Source organism: Protopterus annectens, chromosome 10.part0 (assembly GCF_019279795.1).
Source record: "Protopterus annectens isolate FY-2018-M chromosome 10.part0, PAN1.0, whole genome shotgun sequence".
Taxonomy (NCBI): Eukaryota; Metazoa; Chordata; order Ceratodontiformes; family Protopteridae; genus Protopterus; species Protopterus annectens.
This window is the reverse complement of record NC_056744.1, coordinates 119,223,355-119,241,943: the sequence shown is the minus strand read 5'-3', so window position 1 is coordinate 119,241,943 and position 18,589 is coordinate 119,223,355. Positions and strand designations below refer to the sequence as shown.

General features: G+C 38.0%; 1 protein-coding gene across 2 annotated transcripts in view; it reads left to right on the top strand.

Moving 5' to 3' along the window:
- Nucleotides 1–7,573, top strand: part of PITPNC1 (phosphatidylinositol transfer protein cytoplasmic 1) — a 2,469,295-nt gene extending 2,461,722 nt beyond the window's left edge. The window contains exon 9 of one of the 2 annotated variants that reach the window (XM_044085091.1): nucleotides 6,849–7,573. In XM_044085091.1, the coding sequence (XP_043941026.1) occupies nucleotides 6,849–7,165 (317 nt within the window). In that variant the 3' untranslated portion in view covers nucleotides 7,166–7,573. The remainder of the gene's footprint in view (nucleotides 1–6,848) is intronic. The other variant, XM_044085092.1, reaches the window with a different exon arrangement.
- Nucleotides 7,574–18,589: the final 11,016 nt, after the last annotated feature.

Below are 18,589 nucleotides of genomic sequence, written 5' to 3'. Positions count from 1 at the left end.
TTGTTTTTTTATTTCGAGGAAGACAGCTTTGTGGTATGACTTCATCAATGAGGATGTGACACCTCCCATATTAGTGAATTCTAGGTCCAATATGTTTGATCCTTTGGTTGGAATGCACACAGTCTAGTCCAAGGCATTTGTGTTGACAATGTCCAAGAAACATTATGCCTGTGAGTTAGAGGCAGTGTATATTTCCAAATCTGTAGAGGGGTAGTTAAAGTCTCCCATGAATAGGGCATTTGGTGGGACTATGAGAGCCTCTAGTAGGTCTAGGTAAGAACTGTGAGCTTTGTGGTTCATATAGAGTGATCTATGCCTGGCCAGGACAAGGTAAGGAACCTTGTGTATGGAGACTTGGACTTGGATGAACTCCGTGACATCATCCAGTTTATCCTACATGGAGTTGTATTTGTTGCTAACGTGTATAGAAACACCTCCACCTTTAGCCTCTGTCTGTGCTGCTCTTGGTCTAACTGTGCAGAAGACACTGCAGCCTTGCACTGCTGGAGTACGTTCTGTGGCTTTAAACCAAGTCTTGGTAACAACACAGATGTATATATTCTCCAGAGAGAGGAAAGCTTATAGGTTTTGGAGTGTCTTGTTTAGGCTCCTAGCATCGAGTAGTAACACCTTAAGGTTGCTTTGAGGGTTTTTTTTTTGCTATGTTGGTTGTTTTTAGCATTTTGACATTGCCTAAAAAAAGGCTCTAATGGGGTGTATAAAATTTTAGCAAATATTCAAAAGCCTGGGGGGGGGGGACAGGTACAGGCCATCCTTGGCAAAGCTGTGATCTGTTAACCATGTCCTCCCATGCTGAAAGTTATTTGACCCCCCTGGAGTGACACCGGAAAGTAAGCCAATTATTAAAGTCAAACATTTTCTGTTCATTCTGTGGCATCATCCTTCATGAAGGTAGAATGCAGCTCAGTGCAGGGCATGTACCTGGCTTTGACACATATTCAGAGAGATCTATGATGTCTCTTTTCTTTAAGTCCAGTAAGGTAAGTCTCAGGTCATTTACATGCACATGGACTGTAATAGAATCATATCAGTACCTGTGGTGCAGTGACATGAGTTCATGTGTGATACTATGGATCCTAGCTCCAGATAGGTGACTAATTATTATCTTCTCCTTGTCCAGCCTAACGAGAGGGGCATTTGTGTGTCGTACAGTAGAATCCCTTATGACAAGTATACTAGGTAAAGTGCTTGCTTGCCTTATTGACTTTGCTCTTGGGGGATCATTGGGTGTGGGCTTGTGTATGGTGTTAGGTGCTACTTTTGTTGCTTGCTTGTACACAAGACAAGGGATGTTTGCCTTATCTCAACCCCAGACAACTGCCTGGATGATAAAATATTAATAAATTTTAAGCACCTGTTTTCTGAGGACATGCAGCAGATATTAATGATGGTAACTGAAGCCCGCTACTACAAAATCATATAATTATATTGTTAGTAAATGGAAATGAGTTTCAAGTTGGTGCCAAGACAAGAACCAGCACCCTTGCAGGACTAGTATCTCTTTGGTTCTACATTATTTTTATGAGTTACTTTCCTCTGCCCTTCCTTACTCCTCCATCAAGGTTAATTTGTTAGCCATTTCAGCATATCTGCTCATGGATCCCCCTATTTCAATGCAATCTCATGTGGAATTATTTTTGAAAGAGGTGTTACATATCACATCTCATAGGAAACAGTTGGCTCCTGTTTGGGATCTTAATTTTATTTTGGAAAAGCTAACTCTTGCTCCATTTTAGGGTTAAAACCTTTCCCTCTTTGGGCAGTTGTGTCTTGCGGGGAAAAAAAAACTAAAAAATGGCAAATGTCCTGAGATTTGTAGGACAAAAAATATTTCCTAATTTTTTTAATAGTTGCATAAAACAGTTATTTTCTATCTGAAAAACCTAAATGTTACATGAACTAGCATAAGTAATTCAGATACTACAAGAACGAGCTTTTATTTGGGCAAAAAAGTGAAGTTCTGTACTTTGCACTTGCCGTAGGTATGTTTTGTCCTGCAAAATCTCACATTCTTACAATAAATGTCCCACTTTGGGCATTTGAAATGGTGGAAACCCTACTCCATTTGAACCAGGTCATCAGGCTGACTTGAGATTCTTAATGTGGAAAACGGTCTCTCTGACTTGTGTAAGAAGAGTGTCAGAATTGCAAGCTCTTATGGTGATTTAACTTTATCTCATTTTCCACACAGAAATGTTTTCCCTTCAGAACTATTCCTTCCTTTATGGCTAAAGTGGTATCCAAGCTTACTATGAGCCAAGCTATCCATCTCCTTGTCTTCTTTCCAGTACCTAAAAGTTATGGAGGAAGTATATTCCATACATTTGATGTCCACAGGCATCTCAAGTACTATCATGACAGAATAAAATATTTTAAGAACTCTGAACAGTTGTTCATTTCCTGTGGAGGTAAAAAGAAAACAGAACCTATATCAAAGCATCAGTTGCCAAATGATTGTTGTATTATGCTGTTACCTTTTGTTATACCCACCAAAACAAGGCACTTCCAGACAGGATCAGGGCTCAATTTACAAAGGCCTTGGCTTCTTCTATGGCTTTTTGGAAAAGGTTGGATTCTAGAAGTATTCTAGCAGTAGCTTGGTCCTCTGTGCAAAGCACTACAAGTTTGATTCTTTTTCAAGGTTTAGCACATGCTCTGTTAAGACCATTCTCCAGTGGCTCCTGGACACTTATCCTTCCTCCCCCAAGTCAGCGTAAACTATGGTAATCTACCCATATAGCTAAGGCTACTGCAGCAGTGATCAGTAACATGAACATAGTACAGATGTGTAAGTAAACTTACCATGACAGTAGATGTTTAAATGATCACTGCAGTATTAGCTGCTCACTCCCTCCATCTCCCATGTTTTTGTATGTATTCGTTGCTAGGGTGATGACTTCTAACTTTAATTTCTTAGTATTGACCTTTTCAGGGCTAAAGTCTCCTCTTTCTTCAGCTGAGCTCATGTTGAATAACACTTTAGGGACATGGAAGGTGCCCTTGATTCTTTGAAAGCTGTCCATCTGTTATATTCTGTATGTAGTCATCTGGGGTTGTGACCAATGTTCACTTTTGAAAATATACTTTGTCATCCAAACCTTCATAATAATGTTAGCAAAGATGGGAGCCGAAGAGACCCCCGTAGCCACACCTTTGGCTTGCTGAAACAATTCCCCCTCAGACTATACAAAGTTTTTTTAGCACCATACCCATGCTTTTTTTCAGCACTAGTAATATCAAAGTGGGATGGAGATCTATTCTGGGTTAATGGCATCAAAATAACATTTTACATCAGTGTCCTGGGGGATGACTAAAAACCAACGCCTCCCATCTACAGTAATGAACCATGCCTGATCATCTAAGATCACACTTGCCAGCTTGTGTAAAAAAATCCCATGGATCCTTCAACACATGACATTTATCCAAAACAAATGTTTCAACTTATTGTCTACTAGCATAGCAAGGAACTTTGTTTTATTAGTTCTGATAAAGTTTTTTATATTACAAGAACAAAAGCATTTAACTATAGACTAAATAAACCACTGTGGATTTAATTACTTGGTGTCTGGAACATGCGGGGGTGGCTTATACCAAGCCTTCTTTTTTGTTTTAATGTTTGGTTTTGCCTTTTGGAAGTGTGAATAAAATGCTGGTTACAAGTTTTGCTTCTGAGGAATATGTCTTTACAGGAATTGTTCGAGTTGACAAGCATACTTCAAGATTCTGTATTGTATAGGGATTTGGCTTCATTGATGTGAAATTTGATGGTATTGGGTCTGTTGTGGGATGTATCCTGGAGCAAGGAATTTACCATTAAATAATCATATTTATAATTAATTTCTGGAGTGATGGTCTGTCCTTTGAACAATGTAAATGAATATATATGCATGTATGTATGGGTGTAATAACCGTGGTCGAATGGGCACTAGGTCAACAACATTTGATCGACAGAAACAGATAGTTAGCATGTGTATGAGAATGACACTCCTTGGGTAGAGGAATATTCCCTTTCCCTGGGAACTGTGCAGTGTTGAAGTTAGTATATACAATTAACAGGGGGTGCAGGGGGCTAGCCCACCTGCAAAATCACTTGCTGGTTTAGCCTGCTGCAGGGTAATCCTGTAATCCTTGGAGCATGCACAGTATGTGTCAATGTTCTGTTTTTTGACATGATCAACATTTGACAAGTTATAAGAGATCCATCTCTCTCTCTCTGTCTCCCTCTATGTATTTTATATATATATATATATATATATATATATATATATATATATATCTTTCCCAAGTAACATAATGTAGTATTGTCTAGTGAGCATATTAGTCATTAAATTATTAGATGTAGACAGGTAGTGAAAAGAAAAAGAAAGGAAAATGCAGATTATGGAGGATTTAGGCAAGAACAGTCTTTTGAGTATAGAAAGTACACGTTTATATCACGTTATCGAAGGATGAAAATAGTGAACGCTATTTCATCGGCCCCAAAACATCTAAACATGAAAATATCGAACATTCAGAACAGCAAATTTTTTCCCATGGAAAAAATTTGCTGCTCCGAAACACATACACACAACACAAGCACATCAAACAAACAGCAACCACACACATACACTTAAATTCCTACATCTAATGCTACACTAAACTAAACATACACTACTATCTACCCACTTACCTTAACCCAAAACCTAACTCCAAGGTCTGTCACTATCGCACATTCGCCTAACCCGCGCCCTAACCCTAACTCACTTAAACCATCCCAACCCTAAAGTCTGTCACTATCGCAAACATGCCTAACCCGCGCCCTAACCCTAACTCACTTAACCTGCCCCTAACCCTAACGTACAAACAAATGCACACTTACCTGAACCCAACCCATAACTTTCCACCACAGCGCTAAGAATAGCGAAGCCACAGAAACGGCCAACCAAATTCTTTCCCGAGGAAAGAATTTGCTGTTCTGCAGCTTCGCTGTTCTTAGCATTCGCTAAATAGTGTTCAGTATCAGAATATTCAAAGTTTTAATACTTTGATGTTCTGATATAGATCGAAAGTAGTGCTTGACTTCAATTTTAAAGCAGCTGGAACTAGTGATGCTACAAATGTGAGGTGGTAGCCTATTCCACACAAGGGACAAAGAGTGTTTATAGACGGTTTACCATATGTTTTGTTGGGTTTATAGATGTCTAGAAGGTGCTGGTCAGAACTACGAAGAGACTGGGTTGGGGTATAAGGGGATACTAAGGTAGAGAGTGATGTGCAGGCTAGTGGTTTGTTGAGTAGGGAGAGTGTCAGCTGCAGTTGGGCAAGTAATAAGAGCTGGGGGAATTCTAGACATTGAAGCTGTTTCGGGGTAAGGCAATGATGGGATTTATAAGGTTGGTTACTGGCAAATCTGGCTATGTTATTGTAAGCTTGTTCTAGTTTGGAGAGAAGGTTTGACTGGAAGTTAGTTAAGATAGGGGAGGCGTAGAGGAGATATGCAAGGATACAGACTTGGGCAAGGGTGGGTTTGGAGATGGGAGCAAGAAATTTCTTATTCCTGTAGATAAGACCCATTCTGTATGGATACAGATACACTAATAAAAAAACAAATATAAACCAACTGCCCATTTTCTAAGTATGGTAATGCCCTCCTTGGGTAAGTGTCACAGGAAAGTAACAGAACTTGTAGTGTCAGACCTCATAGCATCCCTGTGTAAGCCATTATTTTCCTGTAAGGCTCACTGTTCCATCAATAATGTTACATTATCCCCAGTATTAAAAAACTATCAGTTTAAATTCAGTTTCTTTACTATTAAGGAAGAGTTGTCATTTCTTATACATGCCATGGTTACTGTATTCTTGAAGTTTATACACAGCTGTAAAGATGACATATTTAAGACTTAACAGCTTCTTTTTCATTTAATTTGTGTGTTGTTGTGCTACATCCAGCAACTGTGTTGCCATCAGAACTGTTACAAACTTGGTTGTTCTGCGTCTGATTAGTTCATCTTTACATTGTGATACTCACCTATAAGATACTCATTGTAACAGGAGCTACGCACTGTTTATTCCTTAGCCAGGGCCATAATATGGAGGGTAATCCCTTGAATATGGCTCAGACAACTCAGAGGTGGGATGTTATGCCAGCATATCCCCTTTGCACACCCTTCCCTGAATGTCTAAGGATGCATGCCTGAAAGGGAACTTAGGGCATAAAAAGAAAAGACTCCTTAGCAGCAGTATGACAGTGTACTGGGTGCCCCCATCTCCTCACATGTCAGTCTAAGGGAAGGAGATACTTTGAGTGTAGCCAATAATCAGCTGCATTGAGTAAAATATATGTTTTTGATTGCTTGCAGTTTTAATGCTGAATTATTACATACAGGAGTACATGCTTTTTATAAAGATAAAAACTATACATTGACTTAATAAAATAGATTATATGATCACATGGATATGGATCATTGTGCAATAATTATATATCTGCACTGTTTTCCCTCACCTTGAAACAGCTTAGTCTATTGTTTTGAGCCAGATTTTCTCTACTGTGATATTGTTTATGTATACATACACTGACAGCTGAATACATTGCTGTGACCTTATACTTCAGAATGTATATCAGAAGGTAGGGATGTGATGGGTATGCATTCAACTATTGGATTGCCTGTTTTAGGCATACACATTAAGCTGTATAACTGTCAGCGTAAGCTGCTGTTTTCAAAAATATTTCATAAAAACTGAAAAAAAAGCCTTGAAAAATAAAATGTTTGTAATTTGCAATAGTTGTATTATTTAATTGCAAAAGAAGACTAAAGTGCTTGCTTTTTTTTTTTTTTTTTTTTTTTAAGACATGACAATGGATGAAGTCCGGGAGTTTGAACGAGCAACTCAAGAAGCCACCAACGAAAAGATTGGGATTTTTCCTCCAGCCATCTCGATCACTGACTTTGTGCTGCCTTCGTCAGCCCGTAGTGGTCCTTCCAGTGCACCGTCTACTCCTCTTACAACAGAGGCTCCAGAATTCCTACTAGTTCCTAAAGATCGACCCCGGAAAAAATCTGCTCCAGAAACTCTCACTCTGCCAGATCTGTCAGAAAACAGCACTACCTTAAAATTACCAAACAGCCTTTCTTCAAAAAAGCCATCAGAGCCCAAAAAGGAGTAATACCTCAGTTCTTCCTAATCCCCGAATTAATGAGGGAATGTAATGCTCCATGGAGGACTGTTACTTAAGCTTGACTCAGAAAAGTGCATGCGAACAGTACTCTGTGCTACAACATTTCTCCACGTCCCAGTCTCAGTGCCACATTGCACAGGGTGTTTCTCATTCCGTTTTTTTGTTTGTTCGTTTTTTTTTTTAAATGGCAGAAAACCGACCAAACTCTCAGTTTCAAAAGCCTATGATGTTGTGGTTTCCTGATATAAAGTTGTAGTTAATATATGGGGCATGCATTTTGCAGTGCTAAACTGTTGATGGGCCATCGAAGGTAATATGACAATGACGTTGGTCACCAAACTGACAGAACTTTACAGGCAGTAATTCCGGAATTAAATGTTTGTTATTTACTAGAAATGGTGTTCTCCTTTGTACTCTTATTCTCTCACTTTTTCATTACAGTCATTTTATTTTATTTCTACAACACAGACTCATTTCCTTTTGTTTATACCATGGGGGGACTACTAGTGTACAAATTCCAAAACTGAATACTTATTCCAAGCCTGTGTCATAACTGGACAGTGTCATTTTGCTTTATTCATTTAACTAACTTATTTATATTACAGTACTCATAGACCCAGATGTAAGCATTTTACAATTAAGATGGTAACATGACTATAGTATAAATAAGATGGCAGATCCAAACAGTACAAAAGCAAGAATAAATAAATAACTTCGACTTCAAAAACTAAAAAGAAAAATAAGTAGTACCTCTTACAGGATTTAAATAGACTCCACTATCTAGATGATACTTAAGGGACCGCAGACTTGCTGTCCTTAATCAATGAAAGGTAGTTGATTCCAAATGACTTGAATAAGGCGGCAAAATATGGATTTTCTTATGTCTCAGTGCAGGCCTTTAGAACATCCAGCAGAACCCTCATCTGCTGAGCTGAGGTGTCTTACCAGCAGCTCTTATAAACAATCTGGAGCCAAGTTACCCAAGATCTCCATCTGAAAAATGGAAGTAACAGATATTACATTACTTCAGATGAGTTGTTATCTCCATGAGGATCACTGTAACTAAGTCTAGAGACAGAATCAGCAGCTTGACCAGAGTATGTTTTAAAGATGCAGATAAAGTGTTTTGATGAAAGCAGAGACCTGACACCCTGTTCTTCAGAAACAGTCAGTTATCAAAAAATACCATAGGATCATGGATGCAGCACGCAATTTGTAATCTGTCCCCACCAATGGGGATGTAATGGATATTCCACAGCATGCAGCACATTGCCCCAGTTTTAGCTTCACTGAGTGATAGATAACTGTGCTCCATGCACTGAAGCACAGAATCTAGGCAGACTTTCAGAACAGTAACATCTGGCACAGATTCCTGAGTAAAGGATAGGTGATGCTAAATATCATCCACATAAGACTGATATGAGGACCTTTCCATAAGCAGCAATGTATACATCTTAAACAAGAGAGGTCAAAATAGAGCCATGTGGCACACTACATTCCATAACAGAAATATCAAAAGAATTATCACCAAAATCTACTATCTGGGTGTGCCAACAGCTAAGAACTAAATTAGTCTAGAATGATGCTGGTAGGTCTATAGTAGGACTCCAGGTATTCAGCCAAGATCCCATTATCCATAGAGTCAGATGTCATTGAAAGAACAAGAAGAAACAAGATGGACTATAAACACTGATTTCTTGCCATTAGCAGATCACTGGCCATACAGATGAGAGCAGTGATGTACTCTGCATATTGCTAAACCACACTGACAAGGAACGAGATTACTAGGACATATTAAATCTGAAAACACCCATGCATGTATCTCCTTCACCATTATCTCACATATAAAAGGCAAGTTAGAGGCTGATTATCTCTCTGCTGGTCTAAAACAAATGTTTTCTTCTTTTAGGAACTGGGATCATCAAAGTCTCTTTCAGTAAATAAGGGGAAAAATCAGAACTCAATGAAGATTGAGCAGTTTGAAGAATTTGCTCTGTGATTTGAGGCAAGGTTTTATTAACCATACAGAGCTAGGGTTCCTTCTCAGCTAGAGCGTCTTCTGTGTGGAGACATGCATGAATGGGCATACCTTCGTTGAAAGTTGTGCGTCAGGGCCGGCAACTCGGCACCTAAAAATCTACTGCCAATCATTAGCGGACCAGAGTTCCGCTGTGGTGACCCCTAACCAGGAAAAGCCGAAAGACACAACAACAACAACAGAGCTAGGGTTCAGCCTACACTATTCGGAATGCATGGATGACCTTATTAAAGTCAGCCTACCCATAATTAAGCTATGAAAACTGCATGCTTCTCCTGTCACACACTTCAGAACACTGCTTGGACAGTTTTATTTACAAAGAAGTATGAAACTTCACACTGACAGAAACAGAACAAAATTAGAGTACTAAGGTAGGCTGGCCTGCACAACCTGTTTACCACTCAGAAAAGTGCAGCAAATTTGAAGCAGCTAAATTCTCACTGGGCAAAAATGATGCATTCTACAGAAATATGACTACAGTAGATACTGTCTGTGTAATGCAAAATATAATCAGCAGGAGAAATGCAATGTGTTAGTCTGGCTGTAGTGTGTGTGTGTGTGTGTGTGTGTGTGTGTGTGTGTGTGTGTGTGTGTGTGTGTGTGTGTGTGTGTGTGTGTGTGTGTGTGTGTGTGTGTGTGTGTGTGTGTGAGTGTGATCATACAAAAAGAGAAAAGGCAGAGTATATCAATAAACTCCCTGGACCAGGACTCAAATAAACTGCTATATCAGTCAGAAGCTTTTAGAGCCACAAGGCCTTGTCAAAATTCAGGAGCACAAAATCAAAGAAATACATGTTTTGGCTAGGATTTTGGCCCAGGCCCTCCATGTCACCACTCTGGTTGGTATATCGTGATGTCTCTGAATCAAATCGAACCTGACAAAAGTTTTGAAACTTCATCTCTTTCTCCAATGTTTATGATTCACACACAAGCAGACCAGTTGTTACAGAGGAAACAACTATTGATGCATTGTATCTGTCTCCCCTCTGTCTCATTACTTATGTGTTGTGTGTAGGGTAGGAAGATACTACTGCACTTAAAATGTGGTCCATCTGAGCCTGGGTTGCAGCCAGCCCGCTTTCTGGTAAAAAGAATAAAATGTAGCTGTACTTCCAGTATTATAGATAAGAAAAATACAGATGAAGATGCATGGGGGGGTCATTAATAAGTGAATTCTGATTGACTCTGAGTGATAATATATTGTGTGTATGAGTGCATGTACCCTGTAGTAGACTGGCATCTTATCCAGAAGTGTTCCTATTTTAATTCCATTGTCTTCCATAATTGAAGAAAGCCAGCATATGTATCAGTGAAGTGAATGATGGGAAATGACACATACACATCACAGTGGTCTCAGTGTATCCATATGTTATGTGAGTGCGTATCTATCCAGCTGTCTATGCATGTATATATGTGTTTGCATGCTGGGGTGCCTCTGCTAAAAATTGGCTTTGTTACAAGTCGGACTTTCCCGGTAAATAAATGTTAAGTAAATTATATATATATATATATATATATATATATATCTATATATATATATATATATATATGGGTAACCTTCATTTCATCAAAAGCTCATTTCACTGACAGTCAAATCAGCAGGACCAATTCAGTGAAAGTTCATTTCACTGACAACTCATTTCACTGAAGCTCATTTCGTTGACAGTTATAGATGGCCTGTTCCCCACTGTAGTGCAATCCTGGAGTTAGAATATACAGTAAGGGGAGGTGTGGGGGGCACAGCCCCCCACATTGGAGGCCGTGGGGGGGGGGGGCAAAGCCCCTCACATACTTTGGTTCTATATTGTTTTCTGGTAACAGTTATTCATTGCACTTGTAAGTATCCATCTGTGTAGTTTAAAACATTTATAATATGGGGGGACTTTGCCCTCACATACCCCCTTACTATATATCCTAACTCCAGGATCGCACTACAGTGGGGAACAGGCCATATATAACTGTCGACGAAATGAGTTTCAGTGAAATGAGTTGTCAGTGAAACGAACTTTCAGTGAATTGGTCTTGCTGATTTGACTGTCAGTGAAATGAGCTTTCGACGAAATGAAGGTAGCCATATATATATATATATATATATATATATATATATATATATATATATATAGCCATGGTGGTACAGCGATAGCGTTGTTGCCTCACAGCAAGAGGTTCTCCTGTTCCATTCTTGGCTGGAGTGCCTTCTGTGTGGAGTCTGCATGTCCTCCCCGCAGTTGAGTGGCCTCCGAAAGACATGCGTGAATGGGCGTACCTTCGTTGAAGGTTGGGCGTCGGGCTGGCAACTTGGCACCATAAAAATCGACTGCCAATCATTAGCGTACTGGAGTTCCACTGTGGCGACCCCTAACTGGGAAAAGCCAAAAAGACAAACAACATATATATATATATATATATATATATATATATATATATATATATATAAGGAAGCCTGCACTGCAGTGGGGATAAGGCAATTTGCCCTTTCCCCATTGTAGTGTGACCTTGGAGTTCAGCTATATATATATATATATATATATATATATATATATATATATAATTAGCAGGGAGTGTAAGGGGCACAGGAGTGTTTGCCTTCCTGCAAAAACAAAAAAAAATAGTTTACCTTTCTTCAGTATGGTAAATTTTGAGCAGCTCTGCTCGATAACTTTCAGTTTGATATGTTGCTCGTTTGAGAAAGCAACATATACCTATGTGTGTGTGTGTGTCTGTGTGTATGTATATATATATATATATATATATATATATATATATATATATATATATATATATGTATGTATGTAATATGCAAGTGTATATGTGTGTGTGTGTGTGTGTGTGTGGCAAATACTTACAGATCTAAATATGTACAAATGAGTACCTTAAGCCTTAAGCACAGGATTACTTTTTTAACTTTTTGGTCTTCATAGCTGCAAACTGTTCAACTGAAATTATCTGCCACATAACGTTAAGCATACAAACACTCCATGCGTGCATATAATATACAGGTTGTAAGTGGAGTTATTTGAGCAACAGAAGATTGACAGTAAAAATATTGACAGAAAAATATCTAAACTAAAGTATATATAAACGGAAAACACTGACAAAATTGAAATCATGCTAGGGGAGGGGGCTTATGCCCTTTCTCCACTGTTTTGCAACCTCAGATGTGGTGTATGTATATAATTAATGGAGGGGGGGGTTGCAAAAAAAATTTTGGAAAAATGTGATTTTCTTTTGTCAGATTTTTCAATAGTTTTCTTTGTGGTTAGATGATGTCACATTTTTCAATGTTTTGCAGAGGACAAGATCTTCTGCCGCCTCTACCCCCTGCTAATTATATATACCAATTCCAAGGTTGCACAACAGTGCAGAAAAGATACAAAACCTCCCCTAGTATAAATTTTTTATAATAATATCTACACACACACACACACACACACACACACACACACATATATATATATATATATATATATATATATATATATATATAGAGAGAGAGAGAGACACAAGTACATGTTTATATCAGCAAATATTGAAAACCAACATTTTTGACAGTCATATAGACAACTACAAAATATTGGCTATGCAGTGATTGACCATTTAAATGTATACACAGAAATGCTTGCAAATGCAAGGAAAACGGCCTTGAACACAACACATGCAGATAAATACAAAAAGTGCTTATGCAGAAGTTTGTCCCCCACATCCTCTACGTATATACTAACATCATGATCAAGCCACTGCCACAAAAGGCTAATCATCCCGAATATGTGAAAGCCATTCCTGCATGCAAGTCAGGCATTTGACCAAATGTGAAACTTAACTTTACGGTCAACAATCTGACTTTTCCATAAAATGCACTGCAGCCGTACTATACATCTATATTTATAGATCTATAGATATAGATATAGAGGTTTACCATCAGAATCTCGAATGCCATTATGTAAACTCTGATTGCCAAAATGCATTTTTCAAAATTATCATAATGGCAATTGGAAATATGTCGAACCCACAACAGCGAATGCTTGTGTGCATTCACTGTTGTGAGCTCGACATTTTGATTGGAGATCGTACTACAGTGGGGATTGGGATCATAGCTCTCAACCTTCCATCTCCAAAATGAGGAACACTCGCCTTCATAATGTGGAACAAATGGGCAAAACGTGGAACACGTGCTAATGGCTTGCTAACAACTTCAACTAGGAAGGTCATAGGATGGTTAAAATATGTTGGTTTTGCTTATAAAGAAGATCCTTTAATGAATTAATATGATTAATTTCTATTTACCATGGATTTCACTTAAAAAAATTCCTAACACTGAATGTGTGACAGACTCTTTCAATGTGGAACTTTGAGGAAGTTCAAGGAACATGAACTTTTTAAGACCCCAAATGAGATATGTTCCTCATAAAGAGGTACACTTGAGAGGTATGATTGGGATTTTTGCTGTTTTCCTCACTGTAGTGTGATCTCTGAGTGGTACTATATAATTAGCAGTGGGTGCCTGCAAAACGTGTAGACAGCCACCGGAAGTCACGGTGCGTTGCGGAAATGTCGACATCAAACAGTCGGCCTTTTGAATGTGTAGTAAATGCGACTGTTCAATGTTCTTTATGACATTTTATTTTGCTTAGGTAATCACTCTTTGAAACGTTGTTGACATTTTGATGGTAAACCAGATATGGATACACATATAGATACAGATATGGATATAGCAAAAAAGACACAATGCTGTAAAATAAAGTAGAACTTAATGATCGACCTCCACCAGAAAAACAGCAAACCAAGTTTCCTTCCAATAAATGAAGCTTCCATGGTGCCTACAAAACAGTAAGTTGTAGAAGGTGGGAAAGCTCTTCCTATATAGTACATATTGAAAGAGTTATATTATACAAAATATGTTAAATAACTGATCTGAAATAGTCCATGTTAACCCCATTCAGAACACACAATAAACATATATGGTATTTTCAGTACCTCCAGATATAAAAATAGTCATTATGTTTGAATTAATACGTGGCAATTTTGAATAAATAGCATGACCTCTAGTGTCCAAACATGGGAAGAACAATAAATGTAAACATAAGCAAATAGAAACAGCTGTGTGTGTGTGTGTGTGTGTGTTTATATAAAATAGTTATAGATACACATATACACACATAAATATAAAGTAAATATATATATATGCACAGACACTGAATAAAAAAAAAATCAGATAAATACATCCAGACCAACCCCATGTATATCTCCCAAATTCAATATCCATCTTTTCTTGTTATTTTCCAAAAGATATGTGTCTCATTTACTTGATGACAATGACACAACCATATCAGTTCCCATAAAGGCAAAATGGAATCTTTTTGTGACATTTCCATGCACTGCTTATTGTTTTGTGTGTGTGTGTGTGTGCGTGTGTGTGTATCTATATATATATATATATATATATATATATATATATATATATATATATATATATATATATATGGTTTTCCTCCATAATGTCAATGGTCACAACAGTGAACGTGCACAATGCCGAACCATTTCTGTGAAACCCGCACTGCCGAAACCTCAGAAAGCCAACAAACCATCAAAAGTTGACATTTTCGACCGTGCCACACCTACAAACAAGTGCTAACGTGAGTCAAAAAAGGGGGCAAGATTTTGCAGTTTGGAATATCGGAGTTCGAGGTTTTGTGAAGGCACAGTTCGGAGTTTGCAGAAGTGGGTTCACCTTTGTCGCTGTCGACATTATGGAGGTAAACCATATATGTTTGTGTGTGTGTGTGTGTGTATATATATATATATATATATATATATATATATATATATATATATGTTCAGCTACATGCTTATATGTATACATACAAGTGTGTGTGTGTGTGTGTGTGTGTGTGTGTGTGTGTGTGTGTGTGTGTGTGTGTGTTTAGACACACACGTTTTAAAACAAGTGTGTTTCATTGGTCTGAGGTAAAATTTCATTGGGACCCAAAAAATTTCCTTTTTTGTAAAGAATTTCATTGGGAACCAAGCTATTTTCATTTTCCCCCAGTGTAGTCTTATTTTATAGCCATTCTTTAAAGCCCACATATTTGTTATCACCTGCAGTCATGATTTAGCCACTTCAGAAAGAGACATAGTGATCCATCTGACACCTTTAACATAACTACAAAACCTGAGTTGCACTGGCAGTGCAAAGCACTGCTGCAATGTTGTATAATGCTTATTGTGTTACCTCAAAAGCCCAGCCATACTGCAGTCATTCAGCAGTTTGCCTCCCATATCTGACTATAATTTGTCCTGACTAACTCTTGCCCTTTTTCATTGTCCATTTCTGGTCCAGCCCCAGCTATATCCCCATATAAGAATAAGCCATCTATTTCTATACCTTATTTATCTGCATTAGGACAAAAGATCCAGATTCTACCATGGAAGAAGGCGTGGGAAGCAGCCTCAGATGGAATGCATGTCTATCTCAGGACACACACACAAACCTGGGACTAAGTTACCATTTTTAGTCCACCTGCTGCCACATCCTTAGCCTATTTGAGGAGACTACAACTGGGACAGAAGCATATACAGTCATGAAGAGAACATACAAACTCCACATAGAAGGCATCCACTCAAAAGCAGCACTAGAGAACCAAGTGCCATGATACAGTAACACTGACTGCTGTACCATCAGCATACTATTTATTTATTTATTTTATTTATTTGCATTTGTTTAACCAGGATAGTCCATTGGGCTCAAGAACCCATTTTCAATGGAGTCCTGGGGAGAAAAGCTCCACATACATATTTAACAGAGAATGAGGATATACATAGACATTACATGGGGTTCAACATGAGAAAAGTAACAAGTACAGGGGAAATACATATACATTTGCTAGGGTAAAACATAGTACAATGTACGTAATAAATCGTGCAGAAAACAGCTGAAACAAGGCAATAAGAGTTACACCAAATTAAAAAACAAAACATATGCTGCCTGGTGTTCGTATAGTCAGAGTAGTCAGAGCTGAAAGAGTTACAAGATGAAATAATAGGTTATGAAGGGTGAGAGCAGGAGCATTGCCATGAAGAAGATAGATAAAAGTGGAGTGATTTTTTGAAGGATGGGAGGCTTGTGATAGTACGAATAGAGGGAGGAAGGGAGTTCCATGATCGTGCTAGAGAGAAGGACAGGAGGTTTTGTCCAGGAGGGTGGTGGGGTCTGTGTATTTCTATGAGGTTTTGATTGTTTGATCTTAGCTGTCTTTGTGTGTGGTGCATTTTAAAGGTAGAAGAGAGTGAGGGGCAGAGAGATGGCTGGAAAATCAGTTTGTGAGCATATGTGAGTTGGGTATATGAGAGGTAGTTGGGTAGTTCTAACCATTTTAGTTGGTGGAGTGGTTCACAGTGGTGTATAGATGATTTGTTAGAAGTGGCAAATTTGGCAATTTTATTGTAACAAGAGGATAGTTTGGTTTTGAGGGAAGATTGGAGGTTAGTGAGAATGGGTGCTCCATAGAGGAGGGAGGGTAAGAGAAATGTAGTTGAGAGTGTAATTTTGGTAGCTGGGCTAAGAAAGCGATAATGACGGTAGAGCATTCCAAGTTTTTGGTGTGTTTTTTTTATGTTTTTTAGCAGATGGGAGTGGAATTTAAACTGGTCATCGATTTGGACTCCTAATAGTTTGGTTTCTGATACAAGCTCAAGGGGAATGTTATTATGGCTATAGATGGAGAATGATTTAAGATCGATGTTAGTATTTTTTGATGGGGTAAATATCATGAGTTTGGTTTTAGTAGCATTAAGGGCTAGATGGTTGTCTTTCATCCAATTTTCAGTGGTGGAGAAGGCTTCCTGGGTAAGCTTTAGTAGAGTTGGTATGGATGAGGCAGTGCAGATGATTGTGGAATCATCTGCATATTGAATAATATTAGCTTGAGGGATAGCGTGATAAAAGTCATTAATGAAAATATATAATAATAAATTTTATGAAAGAACCAAATGCTGCACTGTCAGCACCTTAACTTTGGCACATTAATACATGTCCAGTCTGTTGGCATTCAACATCTGTAATTAAAAAAAGAACTACTTTTGTGTCTCACTCCTTTTATATCACCAGACAGACATATATGTAAAATTAATGATAACTGTAGTAAGGACACTTGGCACTAGAGTAAGAAATGCTGCAACTTCTAGAGTATTAGCAGTGTGTCAGTGTTCACTGCTTGAAATAAAAACATCCTTTATTTGTTTCTGAAATACAGAACATGGTGCATCATTAACCCCCATCTGTTTTCACTTAAGTAACCAATACTCCTGTTCATACCTCTCAACTAGGGTTACCACCAGTCCCACTTTGCGAGGGACAGTCCTTCTTTGGGCAGTTGTGTCCTGCAAAAAAAATTGAAAAAATGGCAAATGTCCTGAGATTTTAGGACAAAAATATTTCCTATATTTTATGTAATAGTTGCGTAAAACAGTTATTCTGTATGTGAAACACCTAAATGTTATAAGAAACATAATAAGCAACTAAAATGCTATGAGAATAAGCTTTTATTTAGGCAAAAAAGTGAAGTTCTGTCCTTTGTACTGGCTGCAAGTCTGCTTCACCCTGCAAAATCTGATATTTGTACCAAAAATGTCCCACTTTGGGCATTTGAAAAGGTGGCAACCCTACTCTCAACCTCTTAACACAAGAAATCTGGACAAAGCCTAAAATAATGGGAACAGGGGACAAATGCCTAAAAATAGGGGCAGATTTTACGTAGAAAGTTGTTAGAATGACAGGATTTGTCTTAGCATGCATTTTCTGAAATAATAGATATGAAGTCTGAAACTCAACTGTTTGTCATTATTTAGTAACTTCAATCCTCAGTGATTTGCCAGAAAACAACAACATTTATGAGGAACAGACCAATAAATTTAGGCAAAAATCTGGACAGTCTGCGAAACTCTAGACAGTTGAGAGGTATCCTCCCGTCGCAGTTCACACACATGTACACACACACGTACACATACACACACACACACACACACACTCCGTGTAACTTCATATTGCCTTTATTTCCAAACATCTTAACCCTTCTTTGCTAAACTGTGACAAATGTCTTGTCATGTGCAATTCATTGCTTTACCTTGATATCTTCATATTAATTCTGCACCAGATTTTTAACCTGCTGTATTTGCAGTCTCAACTGATGTATTAAAACTATGACATTTTAATTCTATACCATGAAATGTGATTCTTTCTTCCCTACCCAAAATCACACTTTGATCAGGCATTTTGAATTTTTATTATTTTATGCTATAAAGTATAATTATAAAATTAGCATGTTAAAAATTTAAAGCAAAGGTTTTGAAAACTGTCAACATTATAAAAAACAGAATAT